This window comes from Bidens hawaiensis, unplaced genomic scaffold, assembly GCF_021521415.1.
Source record: "Bidens hawaiensis isolate Kalapana, Puna unplaced genomic scaffold, B.hawaiensis_p1.1 tig00002507_1, whole genome shotgun sequence".
Taxonomy (NCBI): Eukaryota; Viridiplantae; Streptophyta; class Magnoliopsida; order Asterales; family Asteraceae; genus Bidens; species Bidens hawaiensis.
The window spans coordinates 1,321,789-1,345,707 of NW_027491137.1; the positions used below are offsets into that span (position 1 = coordinate 1,321,789).

The window sequence follows — 23,919 nt, forward strand, 5'->3', positions numbered from 1 at the left end:
CTTCTATTTTAGTTTTTGATATAAATGCAAGGTGCATGCATGCATTTTGTTTTCCAAGGAATAATAGTCGTAAGTTTTATTTTTGTAATTCAAATAGGGATTAAATTTGTTAATTAATGACATTTAATGTTAACTTGAAGCTAATTGTTAATTAATGACATTTAATGTTAATTTGAAGCTAATTGTTAATCATATACATTTTAATATTACCATTACTAGCTTTTGAACCCGTGTAATACACGGGAATTGTCAAATGATAAAACTTAATAAAGTTCGTTACTTGAAATAAAGATACAAAGTTAAAGGGAAAAACAAATTAAATACATATTACAAACAATAACCAGTTTAGAGTCTTAAATTTACAAATTTGAGAAAATCTCTTTATATACAACATTCGTAGTTTTATCACAAGTATTCCTTTCATCATCCAAGATCAAAAGTTTAAGACCACGTCTGCTGGTTACCCTGGATAACGCAACATATAAGTGTCCATGGGAAAAAACAGGACATCGGAGAAACAAACCAACCCTGGAAATAGATTGCCCTTGGCTCTTGTTAATCGTCATAGTAAAGCATACAGAAAGCGGAAACTGTCTGCTGTTGAATTTGAATGGAAACTTTTTATCAGTCGGATTCAAAGTAACTCTGTGTATAGCATGACGTTTGCCAATCTCACTGCCTGATACAGCCTCTACCTCTATAACCCGATTACCAAGAGATTTTACTATTAACCTTGTTCCGTTATACAAACCATTCTTCTGATCAATATTTCTTAGCAACATAACCGGGACACCAAATTTTAGTATCAAGTGGTGGTTAGGACAACCAGGAAACTTTAAACCATTGAGAACATCGGGTGAGTATAAGCTAGGATCAAAGTCTTCATTTACGGATTCTGACTTGTCAATACTATCAGAACTTAGGTTTTCCTTATGCTCTCCAGGAAACCTTGCTAGAAACATATCATTAATCTCTTGAACAACTTCGTTTTTTGGTGCTAGTATGGCTCTTTCATGAAAAAAATCCTTCTTATAATTCTGAAGTATTGACGGATAAACAAATTCAATTAATGCAGAAGTCGGATCAACAGAATCTTTAATAAGAATATCATGAGGAATATCTATTTGCACTTCACCATGATTTGGACCACCAACTTTTCCTTCCCCAATTTTTAAAAGCCATTAAGCAAATAATCTAGTTTCCTCAATGTTTGGATCTACTTCCAACAGTTAACCTCATGTTTTTTGTAAGTTTAAGTACTTTGCAATTTTTCTAGATGTAGGACGAACTTAGAGACGCATTCACTATTTGGTGTATGCTTCCATTAGTAACAACCGGAAGTATTTGTCTAAAATCTCTTCCAAACGCGACAACGTTACCACCAAAGAGGCTATCACTTTTTAAAATGTAACATTCATTACTTTTCAAATCCGAAAATCCGACCCATTTTAAAATTTTCGTTTTTTGTTTATAAATATATATATATATATGTGTGTGTGTGTGTATTATTAATATCTCAAGTTTTATTTAATGTATTTTACATTCATTAATCATCATTAATAAAGCATTTCTGACAAATTTAACGTTTATTACTCGTTCATTTTTATATTACTTTCGATCAACTGTTAACACCTCCGGGTTATAATGTTTGGGATAACATATACATAACCCAAATTATATATATACTTTTTATCAAGTTTATGACCATTCAAAAGTCTAAGGTTCATGTTGTAAATATAGTTTAATAAATGTTTTTATATAACTTTAAAGTTGAGGGGCCTAAACTGTAAATTATTAAAAATATAATAAATCAATCCCAACCCATTCCCCGTTCCCGTTTTTCCGGCCGCATGTTCCGGAGAGCCCGACGGCGCCGGCAAGCCCCTTTAAACACCTTAAAACTCGCTATTTAACGTGATTAAAGCTCGAAACCATCATAGTCTGTAACGACAAATCACTAATCAAGCAATATTAACACGTAATAACAACTGTAATGTGCGTATTAATTCCCGGAATCGTCGTCGGAATTCCTTAAACAACAATTATATTAGTCTAGTTGGTTAATTCGTACGGGTGTAACCATGAGGACCCGGGTTCGAACCCGGGTCACTGCAATAGTTTATTTTCTTTTTTTCTAAACCATTTTTAGTAATTGCTATAAACTATATATATATATATATATATATATATATATATAAATCATTTAAAATCAAATAAAATTATTTTAATCACTTAAAATCAATTATAAATTTGTACTTATCATTTTTACTGAAGAACCAAACTTTCAAAACCCGTCAAGTTTGTTTTAAACTCGTTTAGCATTTATATATATATATATTTTTTATCGTTCGTAAACTTTATAATTCGTTAACACTTTTGTTTTCAAAATAAAATATACCGCTAACACCAAATTCCTTAAACCTTATAGTATTCAAACTTATTATTAATATTGTAATTAAGATAATATTAAAATATTAATAAATTGTTAAACCGTTAATATAAATTCATTCGTTAACTTATATTTCGTTAACCGTAATCCGTTAAGTTAGTTTTATAATTCGTTAAACTTTAACCCGTTAAATTATAATTTGCGAGCTTTAATTTGTTAATATAAATAGTTGTTCGAGATAGAATTTCCCATTTAAAATCCGTACTTGTAATATTGTAACTCGCATATTAGTGTTAAAGAATATTATTAAAATAATCCATGCCTTAACATAATAAAATATATATTAAAATAATACAAAATTTCTAAAACCAAATTGTTTAACTTTTATAATCCCGTTAGTTAGATTTTGTTTTTGTTTTAATTATAGTTTGTGAAGTTTGTTTTCTTCGGTTTCGTTAACGCGCTTTCACTTTTTATTTCAAGTTGATGTTCAATTCCAAGGTGAGTTTCATAACCCCTGTTTTTACTTTTACACGTTTTGGGGTGTAGCACGCCCAAACTTGATTTTCTAGTGTCAAACTAAAATTAACATGCGTGTCTTGTATGTATTTGTTTTGTATCATGTTGCTTGTAAACTATGTGATTATGTGCTAGTTGTTTACTGTTTTTGTTGGTGGAAACTCATACTCATAGTGGGAGGGTCCGATGGGACGCACATGCGCCGTCCATTTGTTAATGGCGGTATCATACACATACTCATAGTAGGAGGGTCCGACGGGACGTAACTGTGCCGTCCATTTTTAAATGGAGGTATCATTATCATTATTCTATACTCCAAGTACCTCGGCGAACGGAGGTTCCTTAGTAGAATTGACTTATGTCAAGCGAACGGGAATATCATGTATTTACTTTTCTTTTGCTTTATGATTGAGACGATACATCTTGACTTGTGAATTTTTACACTTTCTGTATTATATATATGCAAAACTTTATAAATTCTCACCAACATTATTGTTGACAAAACATATTATTTTAACGTGCTGCAGGTTGGAGTTTAAGGATTGAAGACTAGTTGGACCATTAGGGTATTAGAAACACATCATAATGAAATTCAAAGTTTATTGTATTGTTATTTTATTGTGTATTTGTGATGTATTGAAATGAAATAAATATAATTATTGTCGCTTTAATAGCGTTACGAGCTTATGAGTGATCTGTACGTTACACCCGGGCGTATTCCGCTTAAAGTCGGGGTGTTACATAAAATGTCCTTAATAGTTCGATCCATAGCTTCAAGTGCATGCTTGTGAATCATTGGGGCTTCGTCCCAAATAATCAAACTGGTTTGTTTGATTAAATCTGCAACTTCGCTTTGAGGATCAAAAGAACAAATAGAATCCTCAGTTAGATTGATTGGAATTTTTGTTGAGTCGGATATTTACAAGGAAGATTGGAATCTTCTCAACCTCCTCAACAAAACGGCTAAGTATGGAATACGAGCTAGCCTAGGTCATCGAGCATGGTTTACTACCTCGAGCATGGTCTTTCAGCATATTCTTCTAAGTGTTGAAGGCTTCGAGCAAGCTACACTTCTCCGAGCAAGAGTGTTTTTCTATCAAGTATGGATTACCAATCAAGCAAACAGCTTGATCATTCAAGTTTTAGCCAAGTGATCCGAGCACAGGATGTCCGAGAACATTGGTGACGAGCATGGATGCAATAAGAAGATGTCAATGTTGCGAAGTATAGACTTCGAGCATAGTTCAGTTCCTAGCAAGATTCACATCCGAGCATGCTGAAGATTGCTAATAAGTTCAAGACAGAATTGAAGACATCAAGAAGAATAGGCTTGCTAGAAGGACTGATCGGTCGTCGTCAGACCGGTCAAAGATAAAGAATAAATGTGTTCCTAATCACCTTAAACTAGTTAGGGTAAGAAGGGTGTCGAACCACGAAGAGTTTGTGGTTGGTGATCTAAATTTAATCAATTAATAATTATGAAGCTTTTTTGAGTAGTCGTCTAGACCAAATATAATTTTAATTTGAAATAATTATATTTTTAAGTTTTAATGAAATCAAATAACAATTTTCAAGAAATATAATTGAGTTGTAAACTATGATTATGAAACGAATCAAACCCGGGTTTCAAGTTCTATAAGCAATTCGGGCAAGACACACTATAAAAATGAGTTTATGTAATCACAATAGTTATATAGGTTCAAAACATTATTTCTCAGCAAAGAGCATCAATACTCGTCTATCCTAGGCAAATGGTGCAAGAAAACCTTCACGCAAAGAATCTTGGACAAGTATATGCAATATAGATTAAGAACATGAATTAACCCTAACACGCGTCATGGACACTAGTAACCTATCATCTTATGAGGTCAATGGTGCAAGAAATCCTTAACAACATAAGTTCACAATAATAAAAAGTCACATAATTCGTGTTCATACCAAACGATTACATAAAATATTTTCTCAATTCATAGATGTGAAAAAACCCTAAAACTTACAAAACCCTATACCCGGGAATGACTAAGGGTGGATTAACCGGTCATGGTTGTAGAGACCATCTTCTATATTGTTTTTGCAAACTTCCAATGGATGTCAACTGGTAAGTGATGATCTTCAATGGTGTTGGTTTTCTTTTATAATTGTTCTTTTTCCTCTTTGTGCGTAACCCCCAAAACCAAAACTGCCGCCTCTAAAATTGAATCCCCCTTTTAAACTGCCGTGCGTTTCTTTTCCCTTGTGTGGTTTGTGATGACCCACTTAAAAGTCCACTCAGTTTGTTCCAATACAAATAATTTGATAAAGCCATCAATATTTGATTTTTCATTTGATTCGTTTGCCAATTATTGTGGTCCCACTCTCATTTCATGGAATTAGCTCATCTCAGCCATGAGTCCAAGACCAAGCCACGATTTCACTGTAAAAAGTGACAAAACTCTTTTAATTCTTATGTCATGCAATAAACATTTAATATAATTTGATTTATTATAGTAACATTGACTTGGAAATACTAGACAAGCCTAGTATTAATCTTGAGTAGTTTAACCACGTTCGATTATAAATATTTTTTTATCTCTTGGTTAGTTTAATTTTATCGTTTTAGCTCGTTTTCTTAACAACCTACAAAATATAAAATCACTCAATGCAATTGCATTCTAACAAATATTTAAACTAAAAATGTAATATTATTAACAATTAATCATAGCCAAGCACCCACTCATCAAGGACAACTTCGAGCAAAGCAAGGATTAGTCAAGAAGAATGAAGCATGCTAGAGAAGAATAATTTCTATCAGAAATTATTTTAAGTAGAGTATGCTCGAAGCAACTCATCGAGCATACACTGCATAACAAGTCTGCTCGAGCAAGATAGATGTCATGCTCGAAGACTACACTTGTATTATTTTTTTTTGTCATACATTATGTAATGATTAGGGATTCTAGAAGTAATGTCACGGTCTATAAATAGCGTCCTAGGTTTCCATTTTAGGGGACGCTGGCAATGCGCTAAATACGAGAAAACATTCCAAACGAATATTCTCTTTGTTTCCTCGTACCGCCGCCGCCGTCACGAAACCCTAGACATTCATTTCACTGTTTCATTAAATGATATATTAAATGCAGTGAATCTTTGTCTTTGAATCGTGCTTACTAATTATTATTATTATTATTGTTTCGTTCTTGTGTTGGTCTCATACATTCATTCCCATCAATTGAATATCCTGATTCCGTCGGGACATTTAATAGGCCTTTGGGTTATTAGATCTGTGTGTTCTTGTCAACCTTCTTAAGGTTTACACCAGATTATCGGTCCTGACAAGTGGTATTAGAGCTGTGGAAGCTCGCTGAAGGCCACGGGACTGAAGGTTTGTGATAAAGCTTGAAGCTTTAAAAGATTTTCGTCAGTGAAAGTTCAGATATGAGCAAGATGGATGATCAAGAAGAATCAACAAACAAGATTCCAAGACTTTTAGGTTAAGAAAACTTCATCAAATGGAAGGTCTTATTTGAAGCTGCTGTTAACTATAACGACCCTGAACTTTGGACCTCTATCAAAGAAGGACAATATGTTCCATCCACTACAGCAAACAACAACGCAACAATAGACTCAAAATGAAGAAAAGGGATGACAAGGCATTGTCTATGTTAAAACTTGGTCTGTCATGGGAAATTTTGACCAGTGTCAATCACCTTAAGACAGCAAAAGAGATGTATGATGCTGTCATTGACATGTTTGAAGGAAACACTGAGTTGAGAGATATCAAGAAATACAGACTAAAGCAGCAACTTGACCGTTTCAAGTTCAAGGAAGGTGAACGACTGAAGTCAGTGTTGCAAAGATTCATGTTTATTGTTAATGAAATCAGAACAACTGACTTACAAATTTCTGATTTCAAACCAAACAAGAAATTGCTGTCCTCACTGTCTGGAGAGTGGTATACTGCAAGTAAGTTTATTAAAGAAAAAGCTAGCTTTCCTAACTTCAAGCTAGATGATGTCATAGCTTTTCTGAAGGCGGCTGAGCATGAGACGATAGAGAATCATATGATAAGGGAAGAGAAGCCTAGTTTTTCAATGACTAATGCTCTAGTAGAACCAATAGGAAATCTCTCTCTTAAGAATCAGCAACAACCTATTGTAGAAGAGCCTTCTGAATCAGGATCGGTGTGTGGAGGACAATCAAGGTTTAATGTCCAATTAATTGAGGATGATGTTGCCTCTACAGCTAGTGACATCCTCCCTATGTGCAGAACAATTCAAGCCAGGGAACTGACTATCAGGCCTTATTCTCAATGTTCACTAATTCCTATAATGAATTTGTGGCAAATAATATTATTCATACAAGTGTAGTGCAGGAAGATTTGGACAGATTGATGCAGATGATCTGGAGGACATGGATATAAAATGGCAAGCTGCAATGTTGGCGATCAGAAGCAAGAGGTTGTATAACCGAACTGGGAGATCATCTTTTTCAGGACCAAATGACCGAATAGGATTTGATAAATCAAAGGCCATATGTTACAACTGCCAACAACCAGGACATTTTGCTAGAGAATGTAATCAACCAAAGCAGTTTGGCAATCAAGTCAATCAAAATCAGTTCTATCAAAATCAACACCAGAATTACCAAGGATCTAAACAGAGAAATCAAATGGTTAATCAAAATCCTTACCAAAATCAGAACAGACCCCAGCAACAACAGATCCGGCCTCAAAGAAACAATCATCTATAGATTCAGAACAACCAAAACAGAGGAAATACCAATGTTGTGAATCAAGCAAGAGACCAGGGAAATGCTATTGTTACAAGGGCACCACAGGATGGGGATTTTGATTGGAGCAACCATGATGCTGTAATGGAAAAGGCAAATGTTGCTTTTTTAGTAAAGGTGCAAGAGAAAGGAGAATCTTCTATTAACCATTAATGAACTAAATCAGGAGATTGGAAAGTGGAAATCGGAGTGTTGAAGGAAAGAGGCTATCCTGAATGCATTTGAGTCAAGTGAAGGCACATATGAAAATCAAATCAAGAGTCTAGAAGAAGACTGCATGCAAGCCTAAATGACTCAATCAAGAATGAGTTTTGAGATTGATGGTTTAAAGAAGATATATGCTGAAGAAAAACTCAAGAATGCAGAGTTATTGATACAAATGGACTTCTTGAAGAACTTGGTGTCAATTGGTAACATTGTTGGGTATGTGGAAAAGATGACTGAAGAAGAAAAATACAAGAAGGTACCACCACCTTTTTGTGACAAATATCCACTGAAGGTAGATAAGGAAAGCAGGAATGAATACTTGAAGTAGTTCAAGAATGTGTTTAAGAACAAACCTAAGTTTGTGAAATAATATGAGAATGTAACTGTGAGCAAAGATGGAGAGTTTGTCATGAAAAAGAATGAGAAGTCAGAGGAAAAAGAAGTGAAAAAGGATAGAGAAAAGAAGATATGGAGTGAATACTCCAGTGAAGGGAGCACATGCAGCTGCAGCAGTGACAAATCTTCAAAAGGTAAACAAAAGAAGAAGGAATCAAACAAAAAGGATGATAAAACGATTCCAAAGTTGCCAAAGATAACCCCTAAACTCAAGAAACATTATGAAAAGATGAGGAGAGAACACAAGGCATTTGATATATGTGAAAGAGCTCAAACAAAGAACAAGAATGATAAATCTGAGAGCTACACATATGATCAACACCCTCCAATATATCCAGTGTTCTCAAACCATGAAGTCTTTGACATTGGGGATGTTAATTATGTGCCTATGAAAAGATATGCAGCAAAACAAGAGGAAAGCAATTCAAGAACTCCATCTAAGTTGAAGAAGATTGTGTTTGTGAAAGAAAAATATCCTCAAATACCTGATACCCATTAAGATGGATTTCACCAACTCTTTATGCCCCAAAACCTCTTTAGGTTTCGACTTTCCCAAGCCCAGTGACAATATCAAGGACAAGCAATTGCTTGAAGACATGGGAAGTTTTGCAAAAGTGTGGCGTAAGAAGTGTGATGCCTACGGACATCACACTGATTCTTGTTGGGTGGTTGAAGAGACATTTGAAATTCCTGATATTGTCAGTGGATTTGACATGAAAGGTTACAAGGAAATGTATGAGAAGAATGGACAAAGGAACTCTTCTGATGGAGAGGACAAGAGATTAACCCTGGAGAAAAGGTTAAAATCTGTGCTAAAGATCAAGGAAGATCCAAGGGTCTCAAACAAAACTGTGAGGAGCAAAAGGTCTAGTGATAAAGGAAGAGCAAAGTTAAGACCTAGTGTTCTAAATGGTGATGAAAAATTCTTGCTAAAACAAGGATTTGAACCAAGAGGTTATCAGTGGAAGACTAAGCAGGAGGTGAATGAATGGAAAGACTGTGTGCTTGATCAAATTGAAAATAGCCTCAAGTCACCAGTTATGTCAGAATCGGATTCAGATGGAGATTGTGAAATAGTCTATGAAGATCCACTTCCAACTCCTGATGAAACTCAAACTAACTCTGATTTGCAAGCTGATGTAGTTTGTGTCTCAAAATGTAACTCCTCTTGTGTGTGTTTGTACAGGAACAGTCCATGAATTGCAATGATATATGGTATATGGACAGTGGTTGTTCCAGGCACATGACCTGTGATAGAGCAGCTCTTGTGAATTATGAAAGAAAATATGAGAGACCAGTGTAACGCCCGTTAAATATCTTAATTTTTGTTAAAGAAGAATCAAGCCTTGTAGATTTTGTATTTTTAATCGAGACCGAGTTGGCGTCCTTTAGGGACCTCTTAACTATTCCCGAAAGCCGTGTTATCTAAACTTTGGCGCAAGACATCACGTTTTACAAGTTAAAAGGGCCTAAGCGTAACAATATTATAAAAAAACCCTAACTAGTTTCTTCCTCCCTTAGCTAGCCGATCGCAACCTTGCAGCCATCACCACCTCGATTTTTGTGCAGCTCCGGCCATGTCCAGCCATCCCGAGTCTAATCCAAGGTCAGTTCTATCATAATATAACTCTTTTTCACCATTAAACCCTTTGTTGAACACGTTAGGGTTGAGTTTTGATTATAACAGTTCCTGATAGATTCGTACTCGTTTATTGTTTGGTCTGTAACTCGATGAAAATTAATTGTTTTTGATTGATACTTGTTTTTATGAAGTTATACTTTGAGTCTAGTTTCCAGAAAGATATAATATGTAATTTTTGAACGAGATTGGATGGTTTTTATGATTTTATAAGATAAAGTGTCAAAGCTGATGCGGGATGACGGATTCTGGTCTGTCTTCCCGGCATCTTAATTCTTTTTTGACAAGTCCAAATTGGTTGATTCCACTTCTGAAAGTTCAAATTTTGAGTTAAGATTACAACCCAATTGTAATAGCTTAATTTGGTTTGGTAATGATTTTTAAACAAATAAAACATTTTTGTTGCGCGCTGAAATAGCTGCACGTACCTTTCTGTGTTGGAGGAATTTTTATGATTTTTGTGTGCATTGGAAAAATATAACAAAAATATTTTTAAAAGCCTAAGACATTTATTAAACTCTGGTAAATATTTCGTAATTTATTTCCATGGTTTTCTTATGTCATAAAATGCATCTTCGCATGCTAAAATCTGCATATTATACTCATTATTGATTGATATGTTCGTTTTAGGCTTAACCTGTGGATGTCCAATTGTGTTCTTGTCAGGGCTGTTTGAAGTGAGGTTTTGCTCCGTCCTCTTCCAAGGTATGTCATATTTGTTATACTTTAGTATCATGGGCTATGAAGCTCGTTTGATTGATCAACTGTCGATAGATTGAAAAACTCGGATTTCGTTTGTCTAGTTTGTTGATTGTTTCGTTTAGCGCGTTGTTTGAGGGAATTAACAACCAATTTAGATTTTGTAGCCTCAGTAGGTATTACGGGCTGTGGAAAACTTAATTTTTATGATAATGGGGCTGAATTGGTTGTCGGTTACTCAAACGGGTCGGTGTAACGCGAATTCACGTTTATTGAATAGTTGGTGCGTTGTGCTTGCGAGTTACCAACCCATCCAACTCGTGTAGTGTCGTGTGGGCTAGTAGGCTGTGAAATTTAGCATATTGGATCCACACGGGACTGAGTTGGATGTTAAGTGCCTAAACAACTCTTAAACGCGTATATTCATCTCACCTAACACTTTTGGGGGTAATTTGGGAATTCTTTATTCTCGGGAACACCTATGGGTGGTTTTGGTAAATATAAAGCCCCGGGGGCTGTTTTAAACGAACTTGGTGAGGTTGAGGCTTTAGGTAACTTGAACCATATTAGAACGCCTCGTAGGATAAACTAGTCATTTCGGTACCGTTAGTGATGATTGTATGTAAACCGACAGGCGTTTGAGTTGTGAGGGATACTTGGGGGTTCTCTAGCTCGTGGTGATTTCGTGCTTTGTGTCAGGTGAGTTCATGATGCCCCTTTTTACTCTTTCAAGTTTTGGGCTAGCATACACACGCAACTGATTTTACATGATGAACCGTTTAAACGATTTCCCATAGGCTTGTTTGTATTATGGTATGTTTGGGAGGTTAATTATATATGTATACACATGTGTTACCTTATGGCCCACAGGCTTACTTGTATTATGGTACATCTTGGGATGTTATGTATGTATGTTTACACATGTTTTACCATATGGCCTATGATTAGGGATGTTAGTTAGTCATTAGTGACTAAGGATGGCTTACTTGTAGTATGGTATATTTTGGATTAATATATATACGTATGTTTATACATGTGTTATTGTATGGCCAATGATTGGCGATGTTAATTAGTCGTTACCGACTAAGGATGTTTGCGTATGCCTACTTTGTGTTTGCATACGTTGGATGGAATGTTACGTGTTTGGGTTGTAAGTGTGCTCGACCCTGATGTTAATTAGTCGTTATCGACTAAGGATGTTTGCGTATGCCTACCTTGTGTTTGCATACGTTGGATGGAATGTTACGTGTTTGGGTTGTACGTGTGCTCGAACCTGATGTTAATTAGTCGTTATCAACTAAGGATGTTTGCGTATGCCTACCTTGTGTTTGCATACGTTGGATGGAATGTTACGTGCTTGGGTTGTACGTGTGCTCGACCCTAAAGTTAATTAGTCGTTATCGACTAAGGATGTTTGCGTATGCCTACCTTGTGTTTGCATACGTTGGGTGGAATGTTACGTGTTTGGGTTGTACGTGTGCTTGACCCTGATGTTATTACTTGGATGTTATTAATAGTGATATAATTATATAGATATATAAGTATGACTACTTACTGTTTATTATGGCCTAACCGTTTATATCCCATTTTATATTTAAAATTCTTGGAATGATTTATACAGATGTCAATTATTAAAACTTGAACTCACTCAGCTCAAGCTGACTTTGTGTATATGTTAGTGTGAGTTTTCAGGTTATGAGGAGGATTCTTACCGCTTGGACGTGCTCGAGACAACTTGGACGGTTGAAGGCATATCTAGTCGAGGATTTTACTTATGAACATTGTTTCTTTTCAATTATTACTAGTTATGTTTAAATTTGATTTTGGGCACATTTCCCGGGTTTTTGGGGACTTGTTTAGTACATATGATTTTCCGCTGATTTTATACTCTGAACTGGTTTTCAAATAAAATGAGTTGTTTGGGTTAAAATTTTGTTAAGTTTTTGAGAATCTTGACACTTATTATTCCGCTGTCATTTACTCTGAACTTGTTTTAAACACAACGAAATTTTTCTTGGTTTTAATTTTTTATAAGTTTTGACATGATTACCAACTGTAGGATTCCCAGGATTCGGGGTCTTACAACCAGTTGCCTTTGGGAGTGATGAGAATGGAAGAAAGATTGTGTGAAGAGGCACTTTCACCAATGGCAAAGTATCCTTTGAGAATGTGCTGCATATTGAAGGACTATAATATAACTTACTCAGCATTTCTCTAGTCTGTGATAAAGAATACAAAATGGCTTTCAATGATGAACATTGTTTGATCCTTAAGCCTGAATTTGTCATTCCACTTGAGATGATTATGATGATGGCTCCAAGAAATGGAAACCTCTATGAGCTGAAAATGAATACTGCAATATCAAGAGGTGGTTCATGCTTTGTTTCCAAAGCCACTGAGAATGAAACAAAATTGTGGCATAGGAAGATGTGTCATGTCAATCTGAAGAACATGAACAAGCTGGTGAAAGGTGAACATGTTGTAGGTCTCCCTACAAGAGAATTCAAACATGTCTCAAAGGAAAGCAACACAAGTCATTCCATAAGAGAAAAATGATAAACTCAATTGATGAAGTGCTGGAACTACTTCACATGGATCTGTTCGGTCATGTAAGTGTTCCAAGCATTGGCAAGAAAAGATTTTGTCTAGTAATCACTGATGACTATTCAAGATTTGCATGGGTCTTCTTCATAGGAAACAAGGATGAAACTCCAAAGCTAATCAAGACTTATGTGTTGACAATGGAGAATCAACTTGAGAAGAGAGTGAATGTCATTAGAAATGATAATGGAACAGAGTTCAAAAATGGATTGATGGAAGAATTCTATACTTCTAAAGGAATATATCAACACTATATTGCACCAAGAACTCCTGAGCAGAATGGTGTTGCAGAAAGAAGAAACAGAACATTGATTGAAGCTGCAAGGACCATGATAGCTGATGCAAATCTGCCAGTTACTTTATGCGCAGAGGAAATTGTAACACCCCGGCTAAAGCGGAAATGCTCGAGTGTGACGTATAGATTGCTCAAACACACGTGGCACTATTAAGTAACCATAATAACATTAATTCATTAAATTGCCAAGTACGCAAGTTCAACAAGTCAACAATACAAATTTAAATCAAAGATAAACAATAATTCGTATATTAAATACCCTAAGCAATCTAGGTGTCTTCATACTTCATCCTCTAATCACCATACCTATAACATATATATAAAATAAAGTCAGCTATAAATAGCCGGTGAGTTTCCACGGTTTTAAATACATACATAAAAACCGTACAACTCATGGACAAGTGATAAACGAGCAAGAATGTCCTTTCCAGTTGGTAACAACCAACGTACTTGGGTAATCGCGCAATTAAGGTTCTTTCCAATTGGTAACAACCAACGTACTTGGATAATGAGGCCCTTTTTCACTCGATACAAATGGACTGGAGTGCAAAGGGGGGCGTATGATCATACTTAATGAGGCTTCCCAACGTGCAAGTAATATTCGTGCAAGTAATACAAGTAACACACAAGTCCATATACGAATTGTAGTTTTGTAATCAAAGAAATAAATACTTGAATTTTAATATGGATACATATGCTACACCAAAACAATAAAACATTAAAAAGGGGTGGTGAAAAACTCACATTAATGATTGGGCAAAAGAGAATAAGTACTTGAAAGCGTTTGAGAATAACCACAACCGAACACGTCACGTAAGCCAAAGCAAGCGATCCGCGCCAACTAAATTTAGTAAAAACAAGACTTAATCGATAATCATACAGGGTTTATTATTGCGTATCTTGAATGGTGTTATTTTATATTACTTTTATATTTTTGATTATTTTATTATTATTTAAGCTTTAACGAAAGGTTGGTTGTTAATATTAATTAAGCACTTTAATGGCGAGAAAACGAAGTTATATGTTCGAAAAGCTTGAGCTATTGATTATAAGTCGAAAATATAATTTTTGTTTTAAAGAAACGATTTTTAATATATTAAAGTTTACGTTGCGATTAATAAACGATTTTTAATAACGACTTACGAAAACAAGAAACTTGATTTTTAAATGTTAAAACAGGTGAGATATATTTTATAGTTATTTTATATAATTTTTATTTAATTTAAAACGGGTTTTGTAAATTTATTTTGATTTTAAAAGGATTTAAAATGAATTATTACATAAAAGATTTAATTAAATTGACTATTAAAAAATGTAAGGGGTGACCCGGGGTTTCAAACCCGGGTCTGAGGGTTACGGAGTCAAGGGTTTAACCAGTTGGACCAGGACATATATTCGTTTAAGCATTGGTTTTTATTATGTATATAAACTGTTAGATTTTTGATGGTTTTAATTAATATTAATGATAATAATAATGAACAGTTTAAAAAAGAAAAGGAATGATAAGAGGACGCGTGACCAGGGTTTCGAACCCAGGTCTGGAGTTTGTAACTTGAAGGCTTTAACCAGTTGATCTGTGTGAAATATTCGTTACAACTCAATAATATATATATATATAATATTTCAGGTTCTTCTTCAAGAAGAACCCTAGATTTTGCAATTAAGTAATCCATTCCATGTTCGTTCAAATTAGTTTAGGATTATTGATTATTAGTTAGGCGAAATTAAAAGGCACATATCAATTACCTATAATTGTTTTAGATTGGCCAAGATTTAGTTCGTCGGAGTAAAATATTAAGAGCTCCCCATTACAGAGAAATCTATGTATTAGAGGGGGTTGGAGAGAATGAGTAAGTTGGTTTGAATGTTAGGCACCTATTTATACTATGATGAGGAGCGTATACACGTTGATTCCATTAATGGTGATTTCCGTGAATTCCGACGAGTATCACGGGTCAATCCACGGTGAATAAACGCAATTAAGTTGTTGGATATTGTTTAGTATTGATGGCAAATCTTTTTTATATATTTATTTTGGGCTAAAAACGAGTCTAAGGGCAGTGGTGGCCATCTCCGGCGCCGGATTCCGGCGGCCGGACGCCCACCGGAAAAACGTGGACGGGGGAAGGGGTGGGGTTGGGTTTATTTATTTATTAATTATATTTTGAATATTTTACAGATTAGCCCCTAAAGTTTCATAAATATTTTAAATGTAATTTAAATTCTTTTAAGTTAATATAAGTTTATGAAAGTTTACACTTTTATCCCTAACTTTTATAATCGAACTATTTAATATTCGGTTTTGGATTGTTTACGTGTTTAACTCGTACGGCTCGATTACTTTAAGGTTCGGAAATCTATAAACATTTGAATAACAATGAACATTTAACGATCAATATCGGGAACATTTTTATTAATGATCAATAATACAACGAAACGACCCAACGGGTCGGGTTAACAAATACAAATACGAATCGAAAATTGACGAATGTCACAGCATTTCGTATCAAACAGATGGGGATACTTAGTTCGCATTTGGTCTTCCCGCTCCCAAGTAAATTCAGCGCCTCGTTTAGATTCCCAATGAACCATTATCAAAGGTATGCGGCTACGTTTGGTCTCTTTGTCCTTGCGGTCCATGATTTCCACCGGTCTCTAAACAAAGTGCATAGACTCATCAATGCGCACTTCGTCAAGTGGTATGTGGAGATTTTCCTCGGCTAAGCATTTCTTAAGGTTCGACACATGGAACGTCGGATGAATATTCACGAGTTCTTGCGGAATTTCAAGAGTATAGGCCACGCTACCAACACGATCGAGAATTTTGAAAGGTCCAACATATCGAGGGGATAGTTTACCTTTCTTACTGAAACGAACAACACCCTTCCAAGGAGATACCTTGAGAAGAACAAGATCACCAACGTTGAACTCAAGAGGTCGTCGACGGTTATCCGCGTAGCTCTTTTGGCGACTACGAGTGGCTAAAATATTTTGTCGAATTTGCGCAATTCGATCAGTGGTCTCTTGGACAAGTTTGGAACTGGTGATTTGGGTTTCACCAATCTCATTCCAACAAATCAGATAATGAAACTTACGACCATAGAGTGCTTCGAATTGAGCCATACCGATGCTCGTGTGAAAACTGTTATTGTAGAAGAACTCAATCAAATGAAGATGAGAATCCCAGTTTCCACCAAAATCCAAAACACAAGACCTAAGCATATCTTTCAAGCGTTTGAATCATTCGCTCGGATTGCCCATCGGTTTCATGGTGATAGGCGGTGCTAAGGTCCAAACGAGTTCCCAATGCAGTTTGCAAAGATGACCAAAAGCGAGAAGTAAAACGACTATCACGGTCAGAAATTATACGCAAGGGTACGCCATGACGACACACGATACGTTGAACATAGATTTCAGTGAGTTGATCAACCGAGAACTTTTCGTTAATTGGAATGAAGTGCGCGGACTTAGTTAAACGGGCAATAATAACCCAAATTCCGTCATGGCGGTTTCGAGTGGTTAGGAGTTTAAACACGAAATCCATGGTCACATCTTCCCATTTCCAAATCCGGATGCGCGGTTGCACGAGTAAACCAGATGATCGCTGATGCTCGGCGTTAACTTTAGCGCAAGTAAGGCACTTTGCGACGTACAATGCAATGTCTTTCTTCATGCCGGGCCACCAAAATGTGGACCGTAAGTCGAAATACATCTTATCCGCACCGGGATGAATAGAATATCGTGACTTATGAGATTCATCCATGATGAAAGTACGAAGATCATCACGATTAGGAACCCACAAACGGTTAAAGTAATACAACAAACCATCACACTTAGTTTTGAGTTGAAGCTCAGCGCCACAAGACATTTCGTCGTGCATATTACCCTCGGTGACCGAGACATGTTGGGCTTCAAAGATTTGGAGTTGTAGATCGGTCCGGTAACACTATGAAGCAAGATAGATTTCACATGAGTCTTTCGGCTAAGGGCATTGGCTACAACATTCGCTTTACTGGGGTGGTAGCGAATTTCGCAGTCGTAATCACTAAGTAATTTGGCCCATCGACGTTGCCGCATGTTCAAATCCTTTTGTTCGAAGATGTGTTGAAGACTCTTGTGGTTGGTGAATACAACACATTTCATGCCATAAAGGTAATGTCTCCAAATTTCAACGCAAAAACAACAGCACCGAGCTCGAGATCATGTGTCGTGTAATTCCTTTCATGAACTTTGAGTTGTCGTGAAGCGTAGGCTATGACTTTACCTCGTTGCATAAGAACACAACCGAGGCCTTGGTTTGAAGCATCGCAATAGACAACAAAGTCCTCGTTGCCCTCGAGAGCAAGGATCGGCGCATCGCAAAGCATAAGTTTGAGAGTTTGGAATGCTTCATCTTGCTTTGGTCCCCACACGTAAGGTTTATCCTTGTTAGTCAAGGTGGTTAGGGGCAAAGCGATCTTCGAAAAATTTAGGATGAAGTGGCGATAATAACCCGCAAGACCAACACACGAACGAACTTCGGTAAGAGAGATTGGAGTCTTCTAAATCTTGATGGCTTCAATTTTGGCGTGGTCAACGTGAATACCCTTTTTGTTTACTATGTGCCCTAAGAATGGAATCTTGTTCAACCAGAATTCACACTTCGAGAACTTTGCGTAAAGTTGTTCCTTCCTCAAGAGATCAAGGATGGAATGAAGGTGCTTTGTATGCTCAGTTTTCGACTTGGAATATATGAGAATATCATCAATAAAGACAATCACGAATTTATCTAAGTATGGCTTGCATACGCGGTTCATGAGGTCCATGAATACCGCGAATGCATTGGTTAACCCAAAGGGTATAACCCTAAACTCGTAATGTCCATATCGAGTTTGGAAGGCGGTCTTGGGTACATCATCTTCATGCACTCGTAGTTGATGATAACCCGAACGAAGATCAATCTTGGAGAAGCAAGAAGCTCCTTGAAGTTGATCAAAGAGATCGTCGATGCGTGGCAATGGGTAACGATTCTTGACCGTAAGCTTGTTGAGCTCGCGGTAGTCGATACACACACGGAAGGTACCATATTTCTTCTTGACGAACAAAACAGGTGCGCCCCATGGAGACGAACTAGGGCGGGTGTACCCTTTTTCCGAAAGTTCTTGGAGTTGGGTAGACAATTCTAGCATATCGGAGGGTGCAAGACGGTAGGGAGCCTTTACAATCGGAGTTGCACCGGGCACAAGGTCAAAGCGAAATTCAATTTCTCGAACGGGAGGAATACCAGAAACGTCATCGGGAAACACCTCGGGATACTCACGAACAACCGGAATGTCTTTGATCTTTTGCTCCTTCTTTTCAACGATGTGAGCCACAAATGCTACATATTTCTTGCGCAAATATGTATGGGCTTGAGAGCAATTTATGAGGTTAAGGCTCGAAGGAGAGGGCTTTTCACCAATAATACGAAGAGTTTGACCATTGGTAATCGGAATACGAATAATCTTCTCGAAACAAACGATTTCGGCACGGTGAGAGGACAACCAATCCATGCCTACTATGATGTCGAAACTTCCCAATTGCATCGGGATGAGGTCGATTGAGAATGTGTGGCCATTAAGATTCATCTGGCAGCTTCGAATGACGGAATCGATCGTCACGGATTTTCCATTCGCTACTTCAACAGTGTTCGAGCTCTTAAGTTTAGACCGAGGTATAGTAAGAAACAATTCAAATTCTAAGGATATGAAACTCATATCGGCACCGGTATCAAATAAAATAGATGCAAAGTGGTCGTCTACAAGAAACGTACCGTTCACCACATCGCCGTTTTGTTGCGCTTGGTGGGCATTCATCATGAAAGCACGCCCACGATTATCTTGAGGAGCTGCAATGGCTTGAGCGACTTGTCCATCTTGAGGAGCAGGTGCTTGAATAGCTAGCTGTGGTGGAGTTTGATTAGCCAACAATTAAGGAACTTATGGCTGAATCGCTTAGTAGGCTTGATAAGCTTGGAGCTGGAATTGTGGAGCAGGAGCCAGTCGAAGTGTGTTCACGTTTGCAAGTCGTGGACACGCGTTGCGAAAGTGGCCAGGGTCGCCACAATTATAGCAAGCTCTCGTTTCATTGATGGGTTGGACATATGGTACGGGTCGGAGATTCGGTGGAGCAGCCCGCGGGGGAGCCGCTATGGAGGTTTCACTACAAGTGGGGCTAAGATACCCGTAACAGTTGCAATGGGTGCACGGCCGACAAAAGGCATAGGCGGGATGGTGACGTTGGCAGGTGCTACAAAACGGGTGAGGCCCGCTATAAGGCTTCTTTGAGTGGTGGTGCAGGATTGGTTTGAGTTTGAGGTGCGGGTTGTCGGGTTGTAGTTCTTGCGCTTCTTGTTGCGGTTTTGGGAGGGGTATGCGGATTTGGATGATTCAGGTTTGATTTCTTTGGGTTCAGCAACAGGTGATTGGTTTCTTGGATGATTTTAATGTCACAGCCCCAGCTTTGACATGATTGTCGGTTAGGGTTGCGGCTAGATTGATCGCATCACCAAGTTCCTTGGGAGAACTACTAAAGACACTATCTTGAATTTGTCTCGGTAGTCCTTGGATATACTTATCGATGGCACGCGAATCAGGGGTGACGAGGTGCGGTACCAACACACTTAGCTCGTTGAAACGAGTGGTGTAAGCGGAGTGCTCACCACCCTCTTGCTTGAGGTTCCAAAACTCAGCCTCCAAATTCATAAGCTCATTTGGAGGACAAAACTGTCGGGTCATGAGATCCTTCAATTCATTCCACGGCAAGGCCATGGCAGCTTTAACACCACGGGTCGACCTTTCCTTGACCCACCATGTAAGAGCGCCTTTCTCGAACATACCCGTAACGAATTGGGTTCGCTTATCATCAGGACACTCAATTTGGAAGAACACGATCTCCACCTTTTCGTACCACTGAAGTAGGGCAGTGGCACCTTGAGTTCCATCGAAATAGGTAGGTTTGGCATCGGTAAAGTTTTTAAAGGTCACAACGGGAGCTGAAGGCGAGGGAGGAGGAGGGTTAACGTTAGCCATGATGTTCTGGTGCATCTGGGTCATGATATTGGGGAGGACCGCTGCAGGTGCTTAGTGATATGAGAAGTTATCTTGCGGCTAGAGGTTCCAGGTGATCGACGCATAAGGTTGCGGGAAGCCATTCTGCGAACAAAGGTTTCGAAAATCGTGAGACTCGGAATAGTGCATGATATATATAAAGAAAAGAAATCCTTGTTAAAGTTTGTTAAAATATGAAAACCATAAATATAATAAGTGTTGTGAGGAACTTAGAGTTTTCATGAACCACCATGGACTCTTATGTTCCAACACAAAATCGAATTTTAGAAAATAAATCGAACCAAAAGCTGGGTATTCGTGTATCACCATGACTTGATAGACTTTCGGTTAAAACACATTGTAAAACATAGAGGGTCGGAGTCACACGTTGCATGAACCACCATGATTTGTGTGACATCCTAAGGGATGCAACCATATCCTTATCACAAAGAGGACATGATCACGGTTGAAAACATAAAGTGGTGACTCGTATGGCGTTTGGGTAGTACATTTTAGCCTAATAAGTTCCATGCCCTTCCCGAAATCTCCAAGTAAGCAACCGGATCCAGCGTTTGATTGGATATATGCGCATTGCTTATCCTTAGGTTTCATGAACCTTGGTGTCAAGAGTTCAGGAAACAAGCACGTCCCCCTTCCAGTTACTACATACCCGCTACGACGAATCATCTTTATGCAGAAAAATTATCGAAACACCCAAACGAAACTTGTTTGTAAATCCTTTGAAAATTTAGATTTTTTTAGGCCTAAGCCTTGGACTTGTGTGTGCTTTTATGTACATGAGGCGTAAACGAATTAAGCAATATAGCAATAATAGTAAGTGTGTTCGAACAATCAAATAAAGCCCCACATAATTTTCTAATCATGCAATTTAAACAATTTAAACAATTAGGCTATAGCTAAACTAGAACACTACGTCTATTGCCCTATCTTATAGCCACGGCTCTGATACCAATCTGTAACACCCCGGCTAAAGCTGAAACTTCCTAGTGTGACGTACAGATTGCTCAAACACACGTGGAACAATTAAGTGACCATAATAACATTAATTCATTAAATTGCCAGGTACACAAGTTCAACAAGTCAACAATACAAATTTAAATCAAAGATAAACAATAATTCGTTTATTAAATACCCTAAGCAATCTAGGTGTCTTCATACTTCATCTTCTAATCACCGTACCTGTAACATATGCATAAAATAAAGTCAGCTATAAATAGCCGGTGAGTTTCCACAGTTTTAAATACATACATAAAAACCGTACAACTCATGGACAAGTGATAAACGAGCAAGTATGTCCTTTCTAGTTGGTAACAACCAACGTACTTGGGTAATCGCGCAAGCAAGGTCCTTTCCAATTGGTAACAACCAACGTACTTGGATAATGAGGCCTCTTTCCACTCGATACAAATGGAACGGAGTGCAAAGGGGGCATATGATCATACTTCATGAGGCTTCCCAACGTTCAAGTAATACAAGTAACACACAAGTCCATATACGAATTGTAGTTTTGTAATAGAATAAATCAATACTTGAATTTTAATATGGATACATATGCTACCCCAAAACAATGAAACATTAAAAAGGGGTGGTGAAAAACTCACCTTAATGATTGAGGCGAAAAGGGAATAAGTACTTGAAAGCGTTTGAGAATAACCACAACCAAACACGTCACGTAAGCCGAAGCAAGCGATCCGCGCTAACTAAATTGAGTAAAAACAAGACTTAATCGATAATCGTACGGGTTTTATTATTGCGTATCTTGAAAGGTGTTATTTTATATTACTTTTATATTTTTGATTATTTTATTATTATTTAAGCTTTAACGAAAGGTTGGTTGTTAATATTAATTAAGCACTTTAATGACGAGAAAACGAAGTTATATGTTCGAAAAGCTTGACCTATTGATTAGAAGTCGAAAATATAACTTTTGTTTTAAAGAAACGATTTTTAATATATTAAAGTTTACGTTGCGATTAATAAACGATTTTTAATAACGACTTACGAAAACGAGAAACTTGATTTTTAAATGTAAAAAAAGGTGAGATATATTTTATAGTTATTTTATATAATTTTTATTTTAATTTAAAACGGGTTTTATAAATTTATTTTGATTTTAAAAGGATTTAAAATGAATTATTACATAAAAGATTTAATTAAATTGAGTATTAAAAAATGTAAGGGGTGACCCGGGATTTCGAACCCAGGTCTGAGGGTTACGAGGTTAAGGGTTTAACCAGTTGGACCAGGACAGATATTCGTTTAAGCATTGGTTTGTATTATATATATAAAGTGTTAGATTTTTGATGGTTTTAATTAATAATAATAATAAACATTTTAAAAAAGAAAAGGAATGATAAGAGGACGCATGACCCGGGTTTCGAACCCGGGTCTGGAGTTTGTAAGGTGAAGGCTTTAACCAGTTGATCTGTGTGAAATATTCGTTATAAGCTCAATAAAATATATATATATATATATATGTGTGTGTGTGTGTGTGTGTATGTATATATATATAGTATTTTAGGTTCTCAAGAACCCTAGATTTTGCAATTGAGTAATTCGTTCCATTTTCGTTCAAATTAGTTTAGGGTTATTGATTATTAGTTAGGCGACATTAAAAGACACATATCAATTACCTATAGCTATTTTAGATTGGCCGAGATTGAGTTCGTCGGAGTAAAATATTAAGAGCTCCCAATTACAGAGAAATATATGTAATAGAGGGGGGTTGGAGAGAATGAGCAAATTGGTTTGAATGTTAGGCACCTATTTATACTATGATGAGGAGCGTATACGCGTTGATTCCATTAATGGTGATTTCCGTGAATTCCGACGAGTATCACGGGTTAATCCGCGGTGAATAAATGCAATTAAGTTGTTGGATATTGTTTAGTATTGACGGCAAATCGTTTTTATATATTTAATATGGGCTAAAAACGAGCCTAAGGGCGGTGGTGGCCACCTCTGGCGCCGGATTCCGGCGGCCAGAGGCCCATCGGAAAAATGTGGACGGGGGGAAGGGGTGGGGTTGGGTTTATTTATTTTATTAATTATATTTTGAATATTTTACAGATTAGCCCCTAAAGTTTCATAAATATTTTAAATGTAATTTAAATTCTTTTAAGTTAATATAAGTTTATGAAAGTTTACACTTTTATACCTAACTTTTATAATCGAACTATATAATATTCGGTTTTGGATTGTTTACATGTTTAACCCGTACGGCTTGATTACTTTAAGGTTCAGAAATCTATAAACATTTGATAACAACAAACATTTAACGATCAATATCGGGAACACTTTTATTAATGATCAATAATAC

The 23,919-nt window shown here is 36.9% G+C and overlaps 2 protein-coding genes across 2 annotated transcripts; both read right to left on the bottom strand.

Moving 5' to 3' along the window:
• Positions 1-441: 441 nt before the first annotated feature.
• On the bottom strand, positions 442-1,239 carry LOC143619789 (uncharacterized). Its single transcript, XM_077091634.1, has 3 exons — positions 1,221-1,239; positions 579-1,159; positions 442-465 (listed from the first exon to the last, which is right to left on the bottom strand). The coding sequence occupies exons 1-3, from the start codon at positions 1,237-1,239 to the stop codon at positions 442-444; spliced, it is 624 nt and encodes a 207-aa protein (XP_076947749.1).
• Positions 1,240-19,940: 18,701 nt separating this feature from the next.
• Positions 19,941-20,561, bottom strand: LOC143619790 (uncharacterized). Its single transcript, XM_077091636.1, has one exon. The coding sequence runs from the start codon at positions 20,559-20,561 to the stop codon at positions 19,941-19,943; it is 621 nt and encodes a 206-aa protein (XP_076947751.1).
• Positions 20,562-23,919: the final 3,358 nt, after the last annotated feature.